Here is a 14,082-nt window from a genome sequence, read left to right as displayed (position 1 = left end):
CCCCAAAGGATTATGTCAGTCTTGTCACAAAAAGAAAATTTATCCACAGAGAACTAACACAAAAACACTGCAAGAAATTTCAAAATGAGACTCAAATCGCTCTAAACACGTTACTACAACAGCTAAATATACTTACCTTCTAAAAGCAACTGCAGTCACTAATTTTATACCTGAAAGAGAGATACTAAGATAGCATTCTTCCTCTCAAGATGTTTTAATACACATATAATCAGTCTTCCTGATAGAATCTTGGTTGGAATTCATTTCCAATCCCTACCAGATCACCTGTGCCCAGATTTTGTTCAAGTGTGTTTACTAGCTGTGTACAAAGTTGACAGAACTATGTGCAAAGTGGGAACAAAAGAATCTCCATAAGGAATCTTGCTTCAGGTTGATTCAGAGGCAGTATCAGATTTCCATAAAGGCCTCCAGTGATTTAAAATAGTTGTAATTCTCTCGTAAACTGACCACATATGAGCCTCTGACTATGCTTATCTTTATAGACAATACGACACCCAAGCAATTAAAGAACTACCAACAACTTGTCTCTACCATCATCTAACACGCACCATTTTCTCACTGCGCAGACAATCGTTACAGCAAAAACATCATTCTTTAAACAAGACAGCTAAGCCCGTTACAACAGTTTAACCTTCAACTTTAACACGCAAACCAACTGAGAATACACTTGTCAATAGATTACACACGTAATATTTAGGCAAGGTTTGGCTGAAAGGCTGAGAGGCATGGGGGGAGAGATGAGGACGGTTTGATGGTTTTTTGAAAAAACATCCATGCTAATTTCTGATGTAGGGGTGCAGCTCATGCTCCTTCAAAAGGAGACAAACTGAAACTAACTACAAGCAGCATGCACAGATGAGCAACAACACTGTTCAAAAGCAAACAGCACCAAGTCAGAGAATTTTTCCACATTTTCCTCTCCTCCCCATTCCTGCAAAAGAAACTGAGGATACTCCACAGCACACAGAAGTGGACTTGGCTTGCTCTGCATCCAAAAATTCAAAATTATGCATTAACTTTTGATATAATTATTTGCAAGTTATTAGATTAAGCTGCATTAAGAACAATATTAACCGATTTACTACTGCTTCGAAGTCTGATAAATAAATGGAAGCCTTATGCAACATCAGCTGAATGTTTTAGTTGAGTTGCCATTTAAATATATGAACCAGAACATTAAGCTTTTATTAATACTTGTGCTAGCTGGATCTGTTGCTTACTTTTTAATATTTCAGGCACATTCCATCTCCCAGATGCTAATGAAGAAAATATACTGCAGTTAGGATAGGACATTTCGACCAAATAATGGTTATAGAGATCTCTAAAACAGTTCTTTAATCTGAATTAGATAAAGCAATAAGGTTCACTATTTCAACAGCTGAAGGATTTAAAGAATTCTGCAAAGTCTGGCTTCCACCTAGTGTCAGCTAGTCTGAAAATAGTCACGTCCTTAAAATTTTGAATGGACCAGATGCATAATCAGTTGACATCAATTAGGCATTTCAGACTTTAAAGTGAATGTTTAAGCAAATGTGTTTCTCCCCACAAGGCTCTTCTCTGTATCTTCAGTATTGAGCCATCTCAGCCACTGTGCCAACACAACTACTCTGAGACCACATATGGCAAGTTCGATCACGGCTCTGATCCATCTGAAAAGAAAGCCAGTACCACATAAAAATAAACTCAAAAAAAAAACCAAAAAACACACACAAACCCTGGCCAGTCCAGAATACTAGCTGACCTTTTAAGCCAGAAACTGACCCACCAGATAAGGGCATAAAACACCATACTGGCTTCCCCTGCCTCTGCTCAGGCATCAGCAGCCATTCTGATGCATTACCCCTCAGAACTACATCAACATAACTTCCCAGCAAAGTAATAAGATTTTAATTGTTCGTCATGCTGGGATCCTTTTCAAATCAAGTCTTAAAGAAGCATAAACATGTATAAGGTTATTAAAAAGTGTTAACTGCCTCACTATTAACATGCTCAAGTATCCGTCAGTCATCAGGCAAACGGCTCCATGGTTTGCCCCCTTTAAAAAGGGGGATCCTGCGGGCCCTCCCGCCCAGACACTTCCCGGAGCAGGGCCGTGAAGTTACAAAGCATCAAAACAGCAACCGGGTACTCACCCCCTCGCCCCCCCGCCCGCGCTGGGAACACAGAAAACCTTCTCTAACCCACTACAGCATGGAGTGAAGTACAGGTATGCAGGTGCAGCTGCTGAACAGTCAATACTTTAAAAACCTATTCCAATCATTGACTTCTCGTGTGCTAGTCAGTCAACTATACTCCACCAAAAACGCTAAAAGAAAACCCATTAATAGCTATCTATTGCCATTTCCCTTCAAGAGAACAATTTTTTGCAATGAACTGAAAAGCAAAATTTACTATTTTGACACCAAGACCAAAAATTCTGAAATTAAAAGTAATTGAAAATATCTTTTCAATTTTTACTCTGTATTTTAAGCCGTAAGAATAGAATTAAAAAAAAAAAACCCCACAAACAACTGTTAGCATTACCACACTCATTCCAACCTACTAAAATAACTGCAGAGTATCAGAAAAGCTGCAACTTCTAGTACCGGACCCAGACAACAGAGGGTTAGTAACACAACTGCCCAAACAGAAGCACTTACTTGCACCATCTTGTTGTTGTTCTCAGAGCCCTGACTAGCCTGCATGAGACACCTTTCTAATGGAAACAAGAACACCACAGTGCAGGGGCAGTTCTGCTAATGAAGCTGGATATTACTTCTCTTTAAAGTTGTCACGGTTGTTTTGCTCATTCAAGCATAAATTGTGTCAAAAATCTAAGCCCTGCTATTAAAAAACTAACTCCACTTTCATTAAACGTTTCCAAGAAAAACAACCAAGAGAAAGCTAAATGCAGATATTACTTTAACTGCACTGCAGAAGGTAGCACAGGATATTTTCTCAAGTCAAAAGTAGAAATGTAATGTTGCTTAACCTTCAGCAACCCAACTCTTTTGTCTCACCAGAGCAAAGGGATCTAATTCAGGTTATGAACATCACACCTATCATCTGTGTCAGGATTCAAACAACAGTTCCAATGTCCTTTACAGATCCTCCTGCTCCAAAGCCGCAAACGTATCTTACACAGTACATCTACTGACCTAACCAGTTGCATTAAGCATAGTGAGATTAAAAACACTGGCAGTTTTATTGTTCCTACTAGTTTTCTTAGCACTGGGTTATTAAGTTTCAATAAAATGTCAAAATCAACAGAAGATTTTCATAGTATGCATTCTGATTAAAATCAATACAGAAAAATTCACATAGCCCGAATGAGAAGCTGTGAGTTGTGTTTCCATAAAGAGAAGGGTCAGTGAGTGAGGGCATTTCATTACTTCACAGCCTTCCCAGCAAGGCAATTCCCCCATGTCCCCCCTTCCCATGCCCCCCGACATTCCATGTAAGCACTCAAATACAAACCATCGGTCTCCATGGCAGACTCCTGCTGTACTTCAATCAGCCTGAGCTGCCAGGATGGTCTGGTAATTAATGTTAACACAGGTCCAGCCTGTCAGCCACAGAATGTATACCAGATCAGCATCTAATAATACCTCTAATTAATAGGATATCTGCATCAGTATTTATTCTCCAAAAAGGAGAGCATTTTAAGGTTACAGATGGTAATTAAAGACAATTCAAATATACTTGCTTTTCTACCAAAGTCTACACAATTCAAATCATCCTAAGTAACACACTCCTCCTGATTGCACATTGTTTAGTGTACTCAGAGGAAGAAAGTTTTAATTTAAGGAGGATTGAAACAGATAACCCGGTCAAAAAAGTTACTGAACTACTACAACTATGAAAAGTAACCATTTCAGGACCAGCCTTCTTTTTGCACACACGACACATGCTCATTGAACAGCAGCAACTTTTTTCTGACTTAACCTTTTCTATTTTGATGCCTGTAAACTTCATTTTCATAATTAAGACATTGCTCTATTAAAATCTGTTAAGTGTTCCTCACTTAGTGGTTGGTTTGGGTGTTTTTTTCCCCCCACATTACTGTAATATTAACGAACACACCTTCAGTTTTTCCTTCGTGCGTTACAAAAGCACGGTGTGCCTCTCCCTATCTCATCCGCGCTTGGTCAGTTGTTACCAACCATAGCAAGAGATTTTTTGTATGACACTAGTTATTTTGGAAACTTATTGCACACAATTTCAGATGAGAAAAATGCAACTCAATTCCAACCTTAAGGAACAAGTAACACTAAACAAAAACTCAGACAGGTCTCGCCCAATTTAAAGACAAATGTGTCAGCAGCTCTTATACAGAACTAAGTCTACTACGGTTACTCTTACTTTAGAAGTCCTCTGATGACTGACATTTTAATAATCAATTACTGGTGAGTAAAGTGAACAAACTGCTTTCAAAACACGAGCTTAAAAATAACTGCTTTACTAAGTTAAAACTTTTATCAGTCAAAACACCCATCTTTTTAAGTTAAATGCCAGGTGACTGCAGTCCTATAAATGTTGCAGATACAGCTCCAAAAGTAACTTATTTTAAAAAGAAATTAACTGTTGCAGGGGAGAAGGGGGAAGAAGTCTGGAATATTTTTCCCCAAGCTAAAAAAATAAAAATAAACTTTTTCTTAATCGCAATGGAGCTTTTGTTTTGACATTATAAGAGGCTGCCAAGCAATTACAAAAAAAAAAAAAAAAAACAAGAACACCACACCTAAGAACAACTCTTATGAATTTTTTGAACACACAAGTTCTAGAAGCTCTACAACCTCGTTATTACAAGACAATCATAAATCAGAAAAACACCTCAGACCATTATCTTAAGATTTAGAGATGATTAAAGAACCGGATTCAGAAGAGCACTCTTGATAAACAGCACGCAAACAATACTCGATGCTCTTGTTGCATGCTCTTTTGTACAATTTTAACATTACAACTCAAAGTTTAAAAATTAGTCCGAGACTCTGTGGGTAAACACCTATCGTAAGGCCTTTATCCTAAAGAATATTCATCTCAACTTTGCATTAGAAGGCATGGTCTGTAATGAAATAATGGCAGTTTATTGCAAGATCTGATACAACTGAAACACAGACACGCTAACATGGCCAAAGCCCCTTCATCAAATCTGACAAGTCAGCAAAACCCTAGCTAAGCACAGGCTACATTTACATAATCGCAAACAATAAGGTCATGTACAAAAGTAACCAGATAAGTTCTCCCTGCGAAGTTATTTACAACACCAGAACACAGTTCTTCAGTCCTAACTCATGCAGACATTTTGGTTACGACAATGAGACTGACACGAAAACTGCCGTTTTGGGCACCGGGCTCTGCAAGTTCACATGCACTTTTCTCAGTGAGCACAGCAAACAGAGCACAACATCCAAGAAACATTTATCCTCCTTAATCCCTACCCAGATGTTTTTACAGCTAGCTTTGTTATAACTGCTGGTCAGAAAGAGGCAGCCTATTTGACACGAAATTAGATTTATCTCCAAAAGCTAGATGCATGGCTTAATTTACATTTAAAGGTAGACATGCTTTTAAGTCACCTTCAATACAAGTTTGACAGGAAGGCAGAAGTTTTTGAAGTGTGCTTTACAGAGGAAAAATGAATTCCTGATAAAGTCGGCATCCATACCTTTTTAAAAAAAGTTCAGACCACAGTTTTGATCTGTGTACAGTCCAATCTGGTACAATATTCTGACCACTTACAGGGCCAAGAAAACAAAATGCAAATATAAAAATTACACTACTCAGATCTCAGGTAATAGTTTAGGCATATTTGTTCATAATCAGCTGAAAGAATAAAACCAAAGTACCTCAAATTTCAATAGGTCAGAGTGCAATTGCAGAGTTTGAAATGTCCAATTTATTTCAAAAAAATAGTGCAAGGAAAAAAAAGACAAAACTTTATTCATTTTCCACAAAGGGAACCATTACAATATACCAGTTGTCAGAAAAAACAATCTAGGTTAGAATCATAGAAGTTAGTATCTGAGAAGCTGAAGCGCAAAAAAAATCAGGTCATATTTGATGGCGCAAACAATTACAGGAAATACAGCTTATTCCACATTCAGGAAGAGCCCTCTCTTCCCACAGGTTTGCACTAGTCTGATAAAAACAATCCTGCTTCCTAGTTATGATGTGTACTTTAAACATCCTTGTTAATCCACAAAAGCCTTATTTACACATAAGAAGTTGAAAGCACACATATGCAAAAATATCTGTAACCTAAACAAAACTGTGACTTTCACATTTTATTATGAAGTAGTTTTTTAAAAAAAAAGTTTCCTCCATATAGCTCTCACATTTAAGCTGATCTTCAAAATCAAATGCCGTAAGGCAGAGATCATTTACTAAGTTAAGCACTAAAATTTTCAAAGATCAAACACTAGCATAGAGTTCAGAAAGGAAAATGTGTTTTGGGTAATACACATAGCACAGAAACAGGCCAAAAAAAAAAAAAAAAAAAAAAAAAGAGATGTATATTCAGAAACCTAACCAGAGTAGATGTATTGTTCATCTAAAGCAACGGGTCCATTTCTATCTCTTGCTGCATACAATTACAAGAAGTAATCACAACACAAGCCTATCTGAGTTTTGTTTTTAAATACTGGCTTGTAAAAATAAACGAATTTTAAAAACCCTAGCATTCCAGCAGAGAAAGGAATCCCATGTTTTATTTGTTTGAATTCTCAGGGTTGTGACTATTTTCTTCAGTTTGACCAGCATGACATAAAAGACAAAGGCTGATCGTAATATTATTCTTCTCAAGCGTAAACAAAACCTTCAAGAAAATGGTTCTATAGGGGTTTAAAAAAAAATAAAACCCACCTACCTAAAGCACAAAAGGAACAAGAAGCAAACTAAACTGAAGGGGGTAAAGGAGGCAAAAAAGGAATCTTAACACACTAAGTTTATTTTTAGATTATACATATCAATCTATATATGCACGTATCAGCCCTTAATATTTGGTATTCTCATAGGTGCCATGAAACAACTGATGAAACTATTAAATATTATACTTTCAAGTAAGCACTCTAAATCTTGCAGATCTTTCTAGCAAACCTATAGTTTGCTACTGCTAAACCCTTCTGGAGGATGCCAGTGTATTATATAGTTCCAGATATTTAACGGGGTGCCCCTTTGGTAACCAAGATCACTGTTTTATAGAACAACAGTTGTTCCAGCTTCTCAACTGTTCATCGCTATTGACTATTCCACCTATGTAATACTGCCCGTAAGCGCACAATGTATGTAAATCAATGCAAATATAGACACCTGCACAAATCCACAAATATTTTGCCATTATTTTGTACCTTCTCACAGATTTGTTAATGTCACTGCTTAAGTCAGTAATGGTGTTCAGAGGCCAGTCTCATGCCTCAGGGAAAAAAAAAAAATAACTGGCGCCCCTTAGTGTTCAAATTTTGAAGTCTTGAAGCAATTTACTAGATTTGCATGAAACATTTTTTTTAACATTCCAAAAAGTTTTCTGCCTCCACAATACTTCCACCCAATTGCCAACGTAAACAGGAAAAGCAGAAAAGCTTAAAGGGATAGCAGAGTTCTTGCTGAAACTATTTAGAAACACAGATTTTTATTTACTTTTCTTTTAAAGAAGAGTGTGAGGAATAGCTCCAACACAATCCTTAAACTTTTTCAACCAGAGTCTCCCCAGTCCTCATTTTGGAACTCCAATACTTCACAAAAAAGATTTCCAGACCTTTCAATATTTTAAAATACATCAGAAGATTTAAGGATTTCAAACATTCCTTTTTCAGTGTCATATTTGTATGGGGAAATGTGTTTCTTTTGTTCTCAAAAACACAAAGTTTCAGGCCTCCTCTGGTCAAATACATTAAATTGAAAAGATTCAGGAATGTAAAAATCCGACATCAAGCCTCTGGAAGGCTCATTTGTGCTAAAAAGGAGTCTTCTCGGTCAAGTTTCTTCTTGATGTCTATTGTAAAACTAACTATTCTGAAGAGGTGGTTTGCTGTGGTGACCAAAAACATTAACAGTTTAAAATAGTTTTACTTTTCACATCCGTATTTGCTCCAATATAAATTCAAACTTCACCAAGAGTCTAGAAAGTAAAAATAGAATCTCACATTACATCGCTTCCCACAGTCCATCTTTCAGTATTCTTCACTGGGTTCTTTTTTCTACTCCTCTATCGTTTATTTCAGAAGGTAGCATTTTCTTGATATGCTATTTTTTGTTGTACTATGGTCACTATCTCATTTTTACAGTCTTGGGAGAGGGCGGGGAGTTGTTCTACCAAATATAACCAGCTCTTTCATCTTCCGAGGTCAACAACTTCCCAAACTTTTTTTAGTGAGGAGGAATACGGCCGCAAACAAGAATCCTCACTAGAAATCTCAAAATTCAGTATTTCACGCTAAGAATCCCAAGAAGTTGAAACTGTATAAATAATTTATGGTTTTATCATATTCTACAAAGCTACCAAATACGATTAAATAAACAGGTCTCTCTAACCCTCCAGAAAGCCTAGGTTTAAGGTGGCAAGAAAGGAAACGCTTTCAACAATAAAAGCAAGCCTGCGAACCCAAGCGTAAAGCGAATTTAAACTACTACGAACAAGTGTACCACCTTATTTTTAACACAGTGGGTCTGCCACTGTAGTGGGAAGACTTATGGGACACATGAAGTTCACAGCATACACTTTTTTTTTTCGCTTTCTAAAATGCGATTATTTATTTGTAAAAACGCAACCTTAAAGGGAGCTATTTGGGGAGGGGAAGGGGGGGAAAGGGGGGAAAGGAGGGGGGAAGGGGGTAACCCACAGGAGCGGGCCCCCGCCCCTCCGAGGCGGCAGTGGAGTAGACGAGGCAGCGTCGTAATTATTTTCTTTTTCCCTTCACTAAAGTCACACGTAGGAGTCTTTCAAGTTAGTTTCTTTAAAAGGTAAGGATAGCTGAAAGAAGAGTTTGTTCGCTTCCCTCGCAATATAGGAGAATTATAATTAGTTTGTGGCCAGTTTGGGGTGGGGTAGAGCTGGAGCTGAAGAAAGAGCTCAGCCCCCTCCGTCTTAGTCATTCAAGTTCAAGCAGCTTCCAGAACAGCCAAATCTCGAAACCAAACACCCTCCCAAACCCTGCCCCCCCCCCTCCCTCCCCCCCACCCCCCCGCCCCGCTCGGGGCCCGCCGGCCGGGCCGAAGGGCGCTCCCCGCCGGGCGCCGCGCCGGACCCCGCTCCCCGCCCTCCTCCTCCTCCCTGCCTCCCCCCCGAGCGCATTCCTGAGCGCCTCTCCTCGCTCCCTCCCCTCCGCCCGGTGTTTCCCCTTCCCCCGGTTTTCGGGGACGTGTGCGGAGAGAGGAAAAGAAAAAAATAAGGGGAGGAAAAAAAAAGAAAAAAACAAAAAAAACCCCACAACAAACCCGGGACCCAAGCCCAGGGGAGCGCGGGGGCCCGGGCGGGCAGGGCTGCCTCCTCCCCCTCCCGCTGGCTCACCGAGTCCCCCGGCACCACACGGCGGGGCCAGGGCGGGGAGAGCCCGCACTTCCCCTTTGTTTTCAGCTGCCCAGCCGGGGGCCGGTAGCGCGCGGAGAGCGGCGGGGGGAGCCAACCAGGCCCCGGGCCCCCCCCGCCGCCCGTCCGGGATCCCGGGAGCGGCGCGGAGGCCCGAAGAAGGGGCGGGGGGGGTGGGGGGGCAGGGCAGGGCGGCGGAGCGGGGGAGGCGGCGGCCCAGGCGGGCGCCTTTACCTTCGTCCAGCAGCCTCTCGAGGTGGTTGAAGATCCCGCAGAAGTTGGGGAGGCTGCTCATCAGCTTCTTGTCGTTCATCAGCTGCATCAGGTAATCGGGGCTCGGCTTCGGCTTCTCCTTGGTTTCCATTTCCCCAACCATATTCCAAGCCCGCGCAGAGACGGCGAGCGCCCGCAGCAGCTCCGCCGAGCAACGCGGCCGCGGCACGGGGCGCCCGGCGGGATCCGGGCGGCGGGCAGGCGGTGGGGGAGGGGAGGGGGCGGGGAGGGGAGCTTCCCCGAGGAAGGAGGAGGAGGAGGAGGATTCAAACCCGGAGACAAACGCAGAGCCGCCGCCGAGTCCCAGGGACCGAAAAAAAGAGGAAACTCGGTAGAAACCCCCCCTGCGGGCTGCGCCCTCCTCCCCGGGCACAAGGACCCGCCGCCGCCTCTCGGTGCCGCCGCCGCTCCCCTGCTCCGTGCGCCCTCGGCCGGCGCAGTCCTCGGTGTGTTCCCCCTCCTCCTCCTCCCGCGCACACACACGCCGAGCCCGGCTTCTCCTCTCGGCGCTGCCCCCTGTCTCCGCGGCGGGGGAGGGAGGGGACAAGCGGGGCGGGCGGGCGCTGCTGCCGCTTCCGAGGAGCCGCCGCCGGTGTCTCTCCGCTGCTGTTGCCGCCGCCGCCGCCGCTGTTGTTGTTGCCGCCGCGCTGCGCCTGGCGTGTCCTCCTCTCCGCCTCCCGCCCGCCCGCCCTCCCGCCGCCGCCGCTGTCGCTGCTGCCTGTGGCTGGTGAGTCTCAGCCCCGCCGCCGCCGCCTCCTCACTTCTCCTCAGTTCGCTCCGGAGTTCGCTTCAGTTCAGGCTGCGCTGGCAGCAGCAGCAGCAGCGGCGGCAGGAGGAGGGGAGGGGGCAGGGCCCGCGGGGGTGGGGACATGCCGGGGGCGGGCCCAGGGGCGGGGCGGCCGTTGCTCGGCGGCGGCGGCAGCGCCGCTTGGCGGAGCCAGCTGTCGCTCCCTCGCTCCCTTTTCCGCGCCGGGGGCCTGCGGCGGCGGGCGAGGTTGGGGCGGGGGGGGGGAAAGGGCGCCGCCAGGCCGCAGGGGGATTTTCTACCCCCGGCCACACCCCCTCCGAGAGTCTGCGCGTGGACAGGCGGCGCAGGCGCGCGGGCGCGCAACAGCGCGTGCGGCTCCCGCGCGCCTCCGCCCCCCCCCCCGGCCCCGCGGAAACACGCGCGCGCGCGTAGAACTCTTCTAAACAAAGTCGTGTTACTTCGCCTATTCCGCGCGGGCGGGGGCGGGCGGGGCGGGGCCAGGTCACGTGTGCCCTCGGGGACGGGGAGAGTCCCACCGAGCCGCGCGTGCTCCGCCCTGTATAACGCCGCAGACTTCGCGCCGTGACGGTCTCGCGCGGCAAGAGCGGGGGGAGATCCGGGGGGGCGGGCGGTGGCGGTTTGTTGCGCCGCGCATGCGCCCGGGGGCGGTGGGCGGTGCGAGTGGTGGAGCGGCGCGAGGAGCAATTTCTAACCGGTGAAGCGGCCGCGGGGGCAGGAGGCGAGCGCGGCGCGGGGCAGGGGCCTGCGGAGCTCCCTAGCAGCGAGTCGAGACCGGCCCCGCGGGAGAGCGAGGAGAAGCGGGGGCGGTGGGAGCGTCTCTCCCCTCTGCGCTCCCACCGCCGGCCGTGGGAGCGGTTGAGCGGCCGCCTTCGGCCTTGGAGGGGCGCGGAACGGGCCGGGGGCTTGCTGGTGCTGCCGGCGGAGAAGGGCAGGCGGTGGCGGCCCGGCCTCACGCACACCCCTTCCACGGCACGCCTGGCCCCGCGGCAACGACGGCGGCCCCCGCCTGAGGCGGGCGCAGTGCCGTGCCCCAGCCGGGCGGCCCGCCCGTCTCGGCGCCCCGGGGCAGCTGGGGCCGTCCTCCGCGTCCCGGTCGCGGCGCTGCCCGCCTGCCCAAGCCTCGCCGGCAGGCAGTTAGACGCCCTTTTTTGCTTACAGGGCAGCGCCGTGTTTCGGCATCGGCTTGTCGGACGGGTTTGGATGGGAGACGTGATGGGAGCAGCAGTATCCGGCAGCCAGAGCCAAAATTAACGTGCTCCATCCACGGCAGCCGCAGAGGCAAAGCTGCGCGACGTGGTTGCTTGTACGTATTCCTACTTCCCCACGCAGCTACTTGGTGTTCTTACTTGATTTTCATTGCCTAGGATGTCGTCAGGAGGCTTTGATGCAATTTTCAGTAGCTTGGTAGAGCTTATGTTCTATAGTTAGATAAAAATAGCTTCATGCCTCGCTTAGTTCCCTGACAACAACTATTTTTAATAGGTCTAGGTATAAAGTCTAGCTATTGCCTGAAGTTCTGTAAAAATTCAAATGTATTTTCATACATACAGCACAGTATTTGAAGAAACTTTAAACATTAAGTTAATCGCAAGGAACAATGCTTCCAAAACTAAGAAGCAGCACAGACACGTTGTCGTCTTGACAGGTGTGCAGTTTTATTTGGTGTTACTAATCAGTGTTATTCTGCTTTTTCTGAAAAATATGCATTGACAAAAATGTAAAGAAAGTGTAGTTCTCATCATAGTAAAAATACCTTAGATTATAGCGTTCCTTCTAGTGTTTATTGGATTTTTCACCTTTAAACGTATAGCACACATTATTTGGACATGAGAATTTTTATTTCATGGTTTTGTTTACATTAAATAAAAACTCATGAGTTATGTAAGATAAGTCAGATTTATTGCTTCCATCATTTTAAAAATTATATTCAGCAAGCGAATATTATCTTCGTTATCAAAGAAAGAGTAGCAATGCTATAATCCATTTTTTTAATATAGTTTCTTAGTCCATCAATAGCATGCCCAAAATACACTGCAGTATGGCTGTGGCTGATGAAACAATACAGTTTCCTTTTAGTAACAAGATGGTGTTTGCTCTTTTCCAGCCTTGTTTTAAAATTGTGACAAGATAAAACACAACCTTATATGCTTAACAAAATTGCCATCCCTTCATTTATCATAGATCAGTCTGAAAGATGATGCATTTTTGTAGCCCTTTATTTGCTAATTTTTAACGAGTGAGTGAAGGCTTTTTTTAACCCTGAGAAAACTTGGTATGCAATCCTTCAATTTGATCAAAAGCATCCGTCAGACGGCAGGCTTTCATCTTAAAATTGGATGAACTTAGATAATGTGGGAATAATTGTTCTGGACTGCTGATTCTCACAGTAAAAATAGCATATGGAGACTTTTTCAGCAGATTTGGTGCAGCTGTTCCCATACCACTTCAAGCTTCCAGTGCTTGAATATGAGTAGACAAAACAAGCAAGCAATATAAGGTAAGAAATACCAGCACAAGTTGTTGTGCAGTAACTATCAGTTGTCTTCTCTACTAATGGGAACAATGTAGCTCATCCTAAGCTATTTTGCTCTTATTTACTGGAGAATAAGATGGTTCGCACTAGCAGTAACTGAGGAATCGCTGATCCAGTGCAATGCAGAATTCAAGCTCTAGTTTGCTCTGTGTTAATCTGAATTATTTTCTCAGTGTGAACAATACAGAAATTGAGGCAAAGCTATGTGCTGAAGCTGTCCATGCAATTAGGCGTAAATGACTTAAAAATCAAGAATGAAAATTTTTCTTTTCCACAAATGCTTCAAGACTGAATTTAAATCATTGGAAAAATGCCCTTGGAAAAGCTGAATGCTTTAACAAAATGTATATTACTCACCATTAGTGTTAAATAAGCAGATCAGCATGATAGCTATCTTCATCAAGTATACAGTTAAAAAAAAAAAAGCCCCTCTCAGCATACCTTATGTTCTCTCTGTCTTTGCCTTCCCACATTTCCATATCCCAGGAAAGGGTGTTTTAAGAGAGTCTGGGAGATAGAAGTTGAATTAGTTCTGGTTAAAGAGCTGTGAGAAGGTACAGCTCCCATCATGACTGCTGTGTCTGCAATGTGATCTACAGAGGTACCAGAAATAGTCTTGCACTGTATTGAACTTTGCAGCTTTCCCACAGCAGGGGAGGGGGGGACATGGGACACGGGGCTGGGTAAACAGGTCCTGCAGGTAAGGGAGAGAGGTTGTGTGGTATTGATGTTGGGGGTGGAGGGGTGGGTGTTGTTTTGGTTTGTTTGTTTCAAGGTAACCAGGTTCTGTGGTCATGTAAGGTTCTTTAGGTAACTACCCAATGCTTTAACTTCGGTCTGGACACAAGAAGAAGTCTGTATCTTTAACTCTTGTGTTTTCATCTAGGTAGCCCTTCTTGTATCACGTAACCTGTAGCGTTCTCCAACAGCTTCTCTTGTAAGGTGAAGTTTTATTGCATTAATCTAATCTTCAAGTAAGAA

The 14,082-nt window shown here is 44.6% G+C and overlaps 1 protein-coding gene across 1 annotated transcript in view; it reads right to left on the bottom strand.

Annotated features, from left to right (window-relative positions):
- The window catches only part of QKI (QKI, KH domain containing RNA binding), a gene marked incomplete at both ends in the record, with an annotated part of 154,399 nt that extends 144,497 nt beyond the window's left edge, over positions 1 to 9,902 (bottom strand). The window contains one exon of the mRNA XM_081997930.1: positions 9,761 to 9,902. Within this exon, the coding sequence (XP_081854056.1) occupies positions 9,761 to 9,902 (142 nt within the window). The remainder of the gene's footprint in view (positions 1 to 9,760) is intronic.
- Between the last annotated feature and the right edge of the window lie 4,180 nt (positions 9,903 to 14,082).

This window comes from Phaethon aethereus (genome assembly GCF_964289735.1).
Source record: "Phaethon aethereus genome assembly, chromosome: 3".
NCBI classification, from domain to species: domain Eukaryota; kingdom Metazoa; phylum Chordata; class Aves; order Phaethontiformes; family Phaethontidae; genus Phaethon; species Phaethon aethereus.
This window is presented reverse-complemented; position numbering and strand designations above follow the sequence as displayed.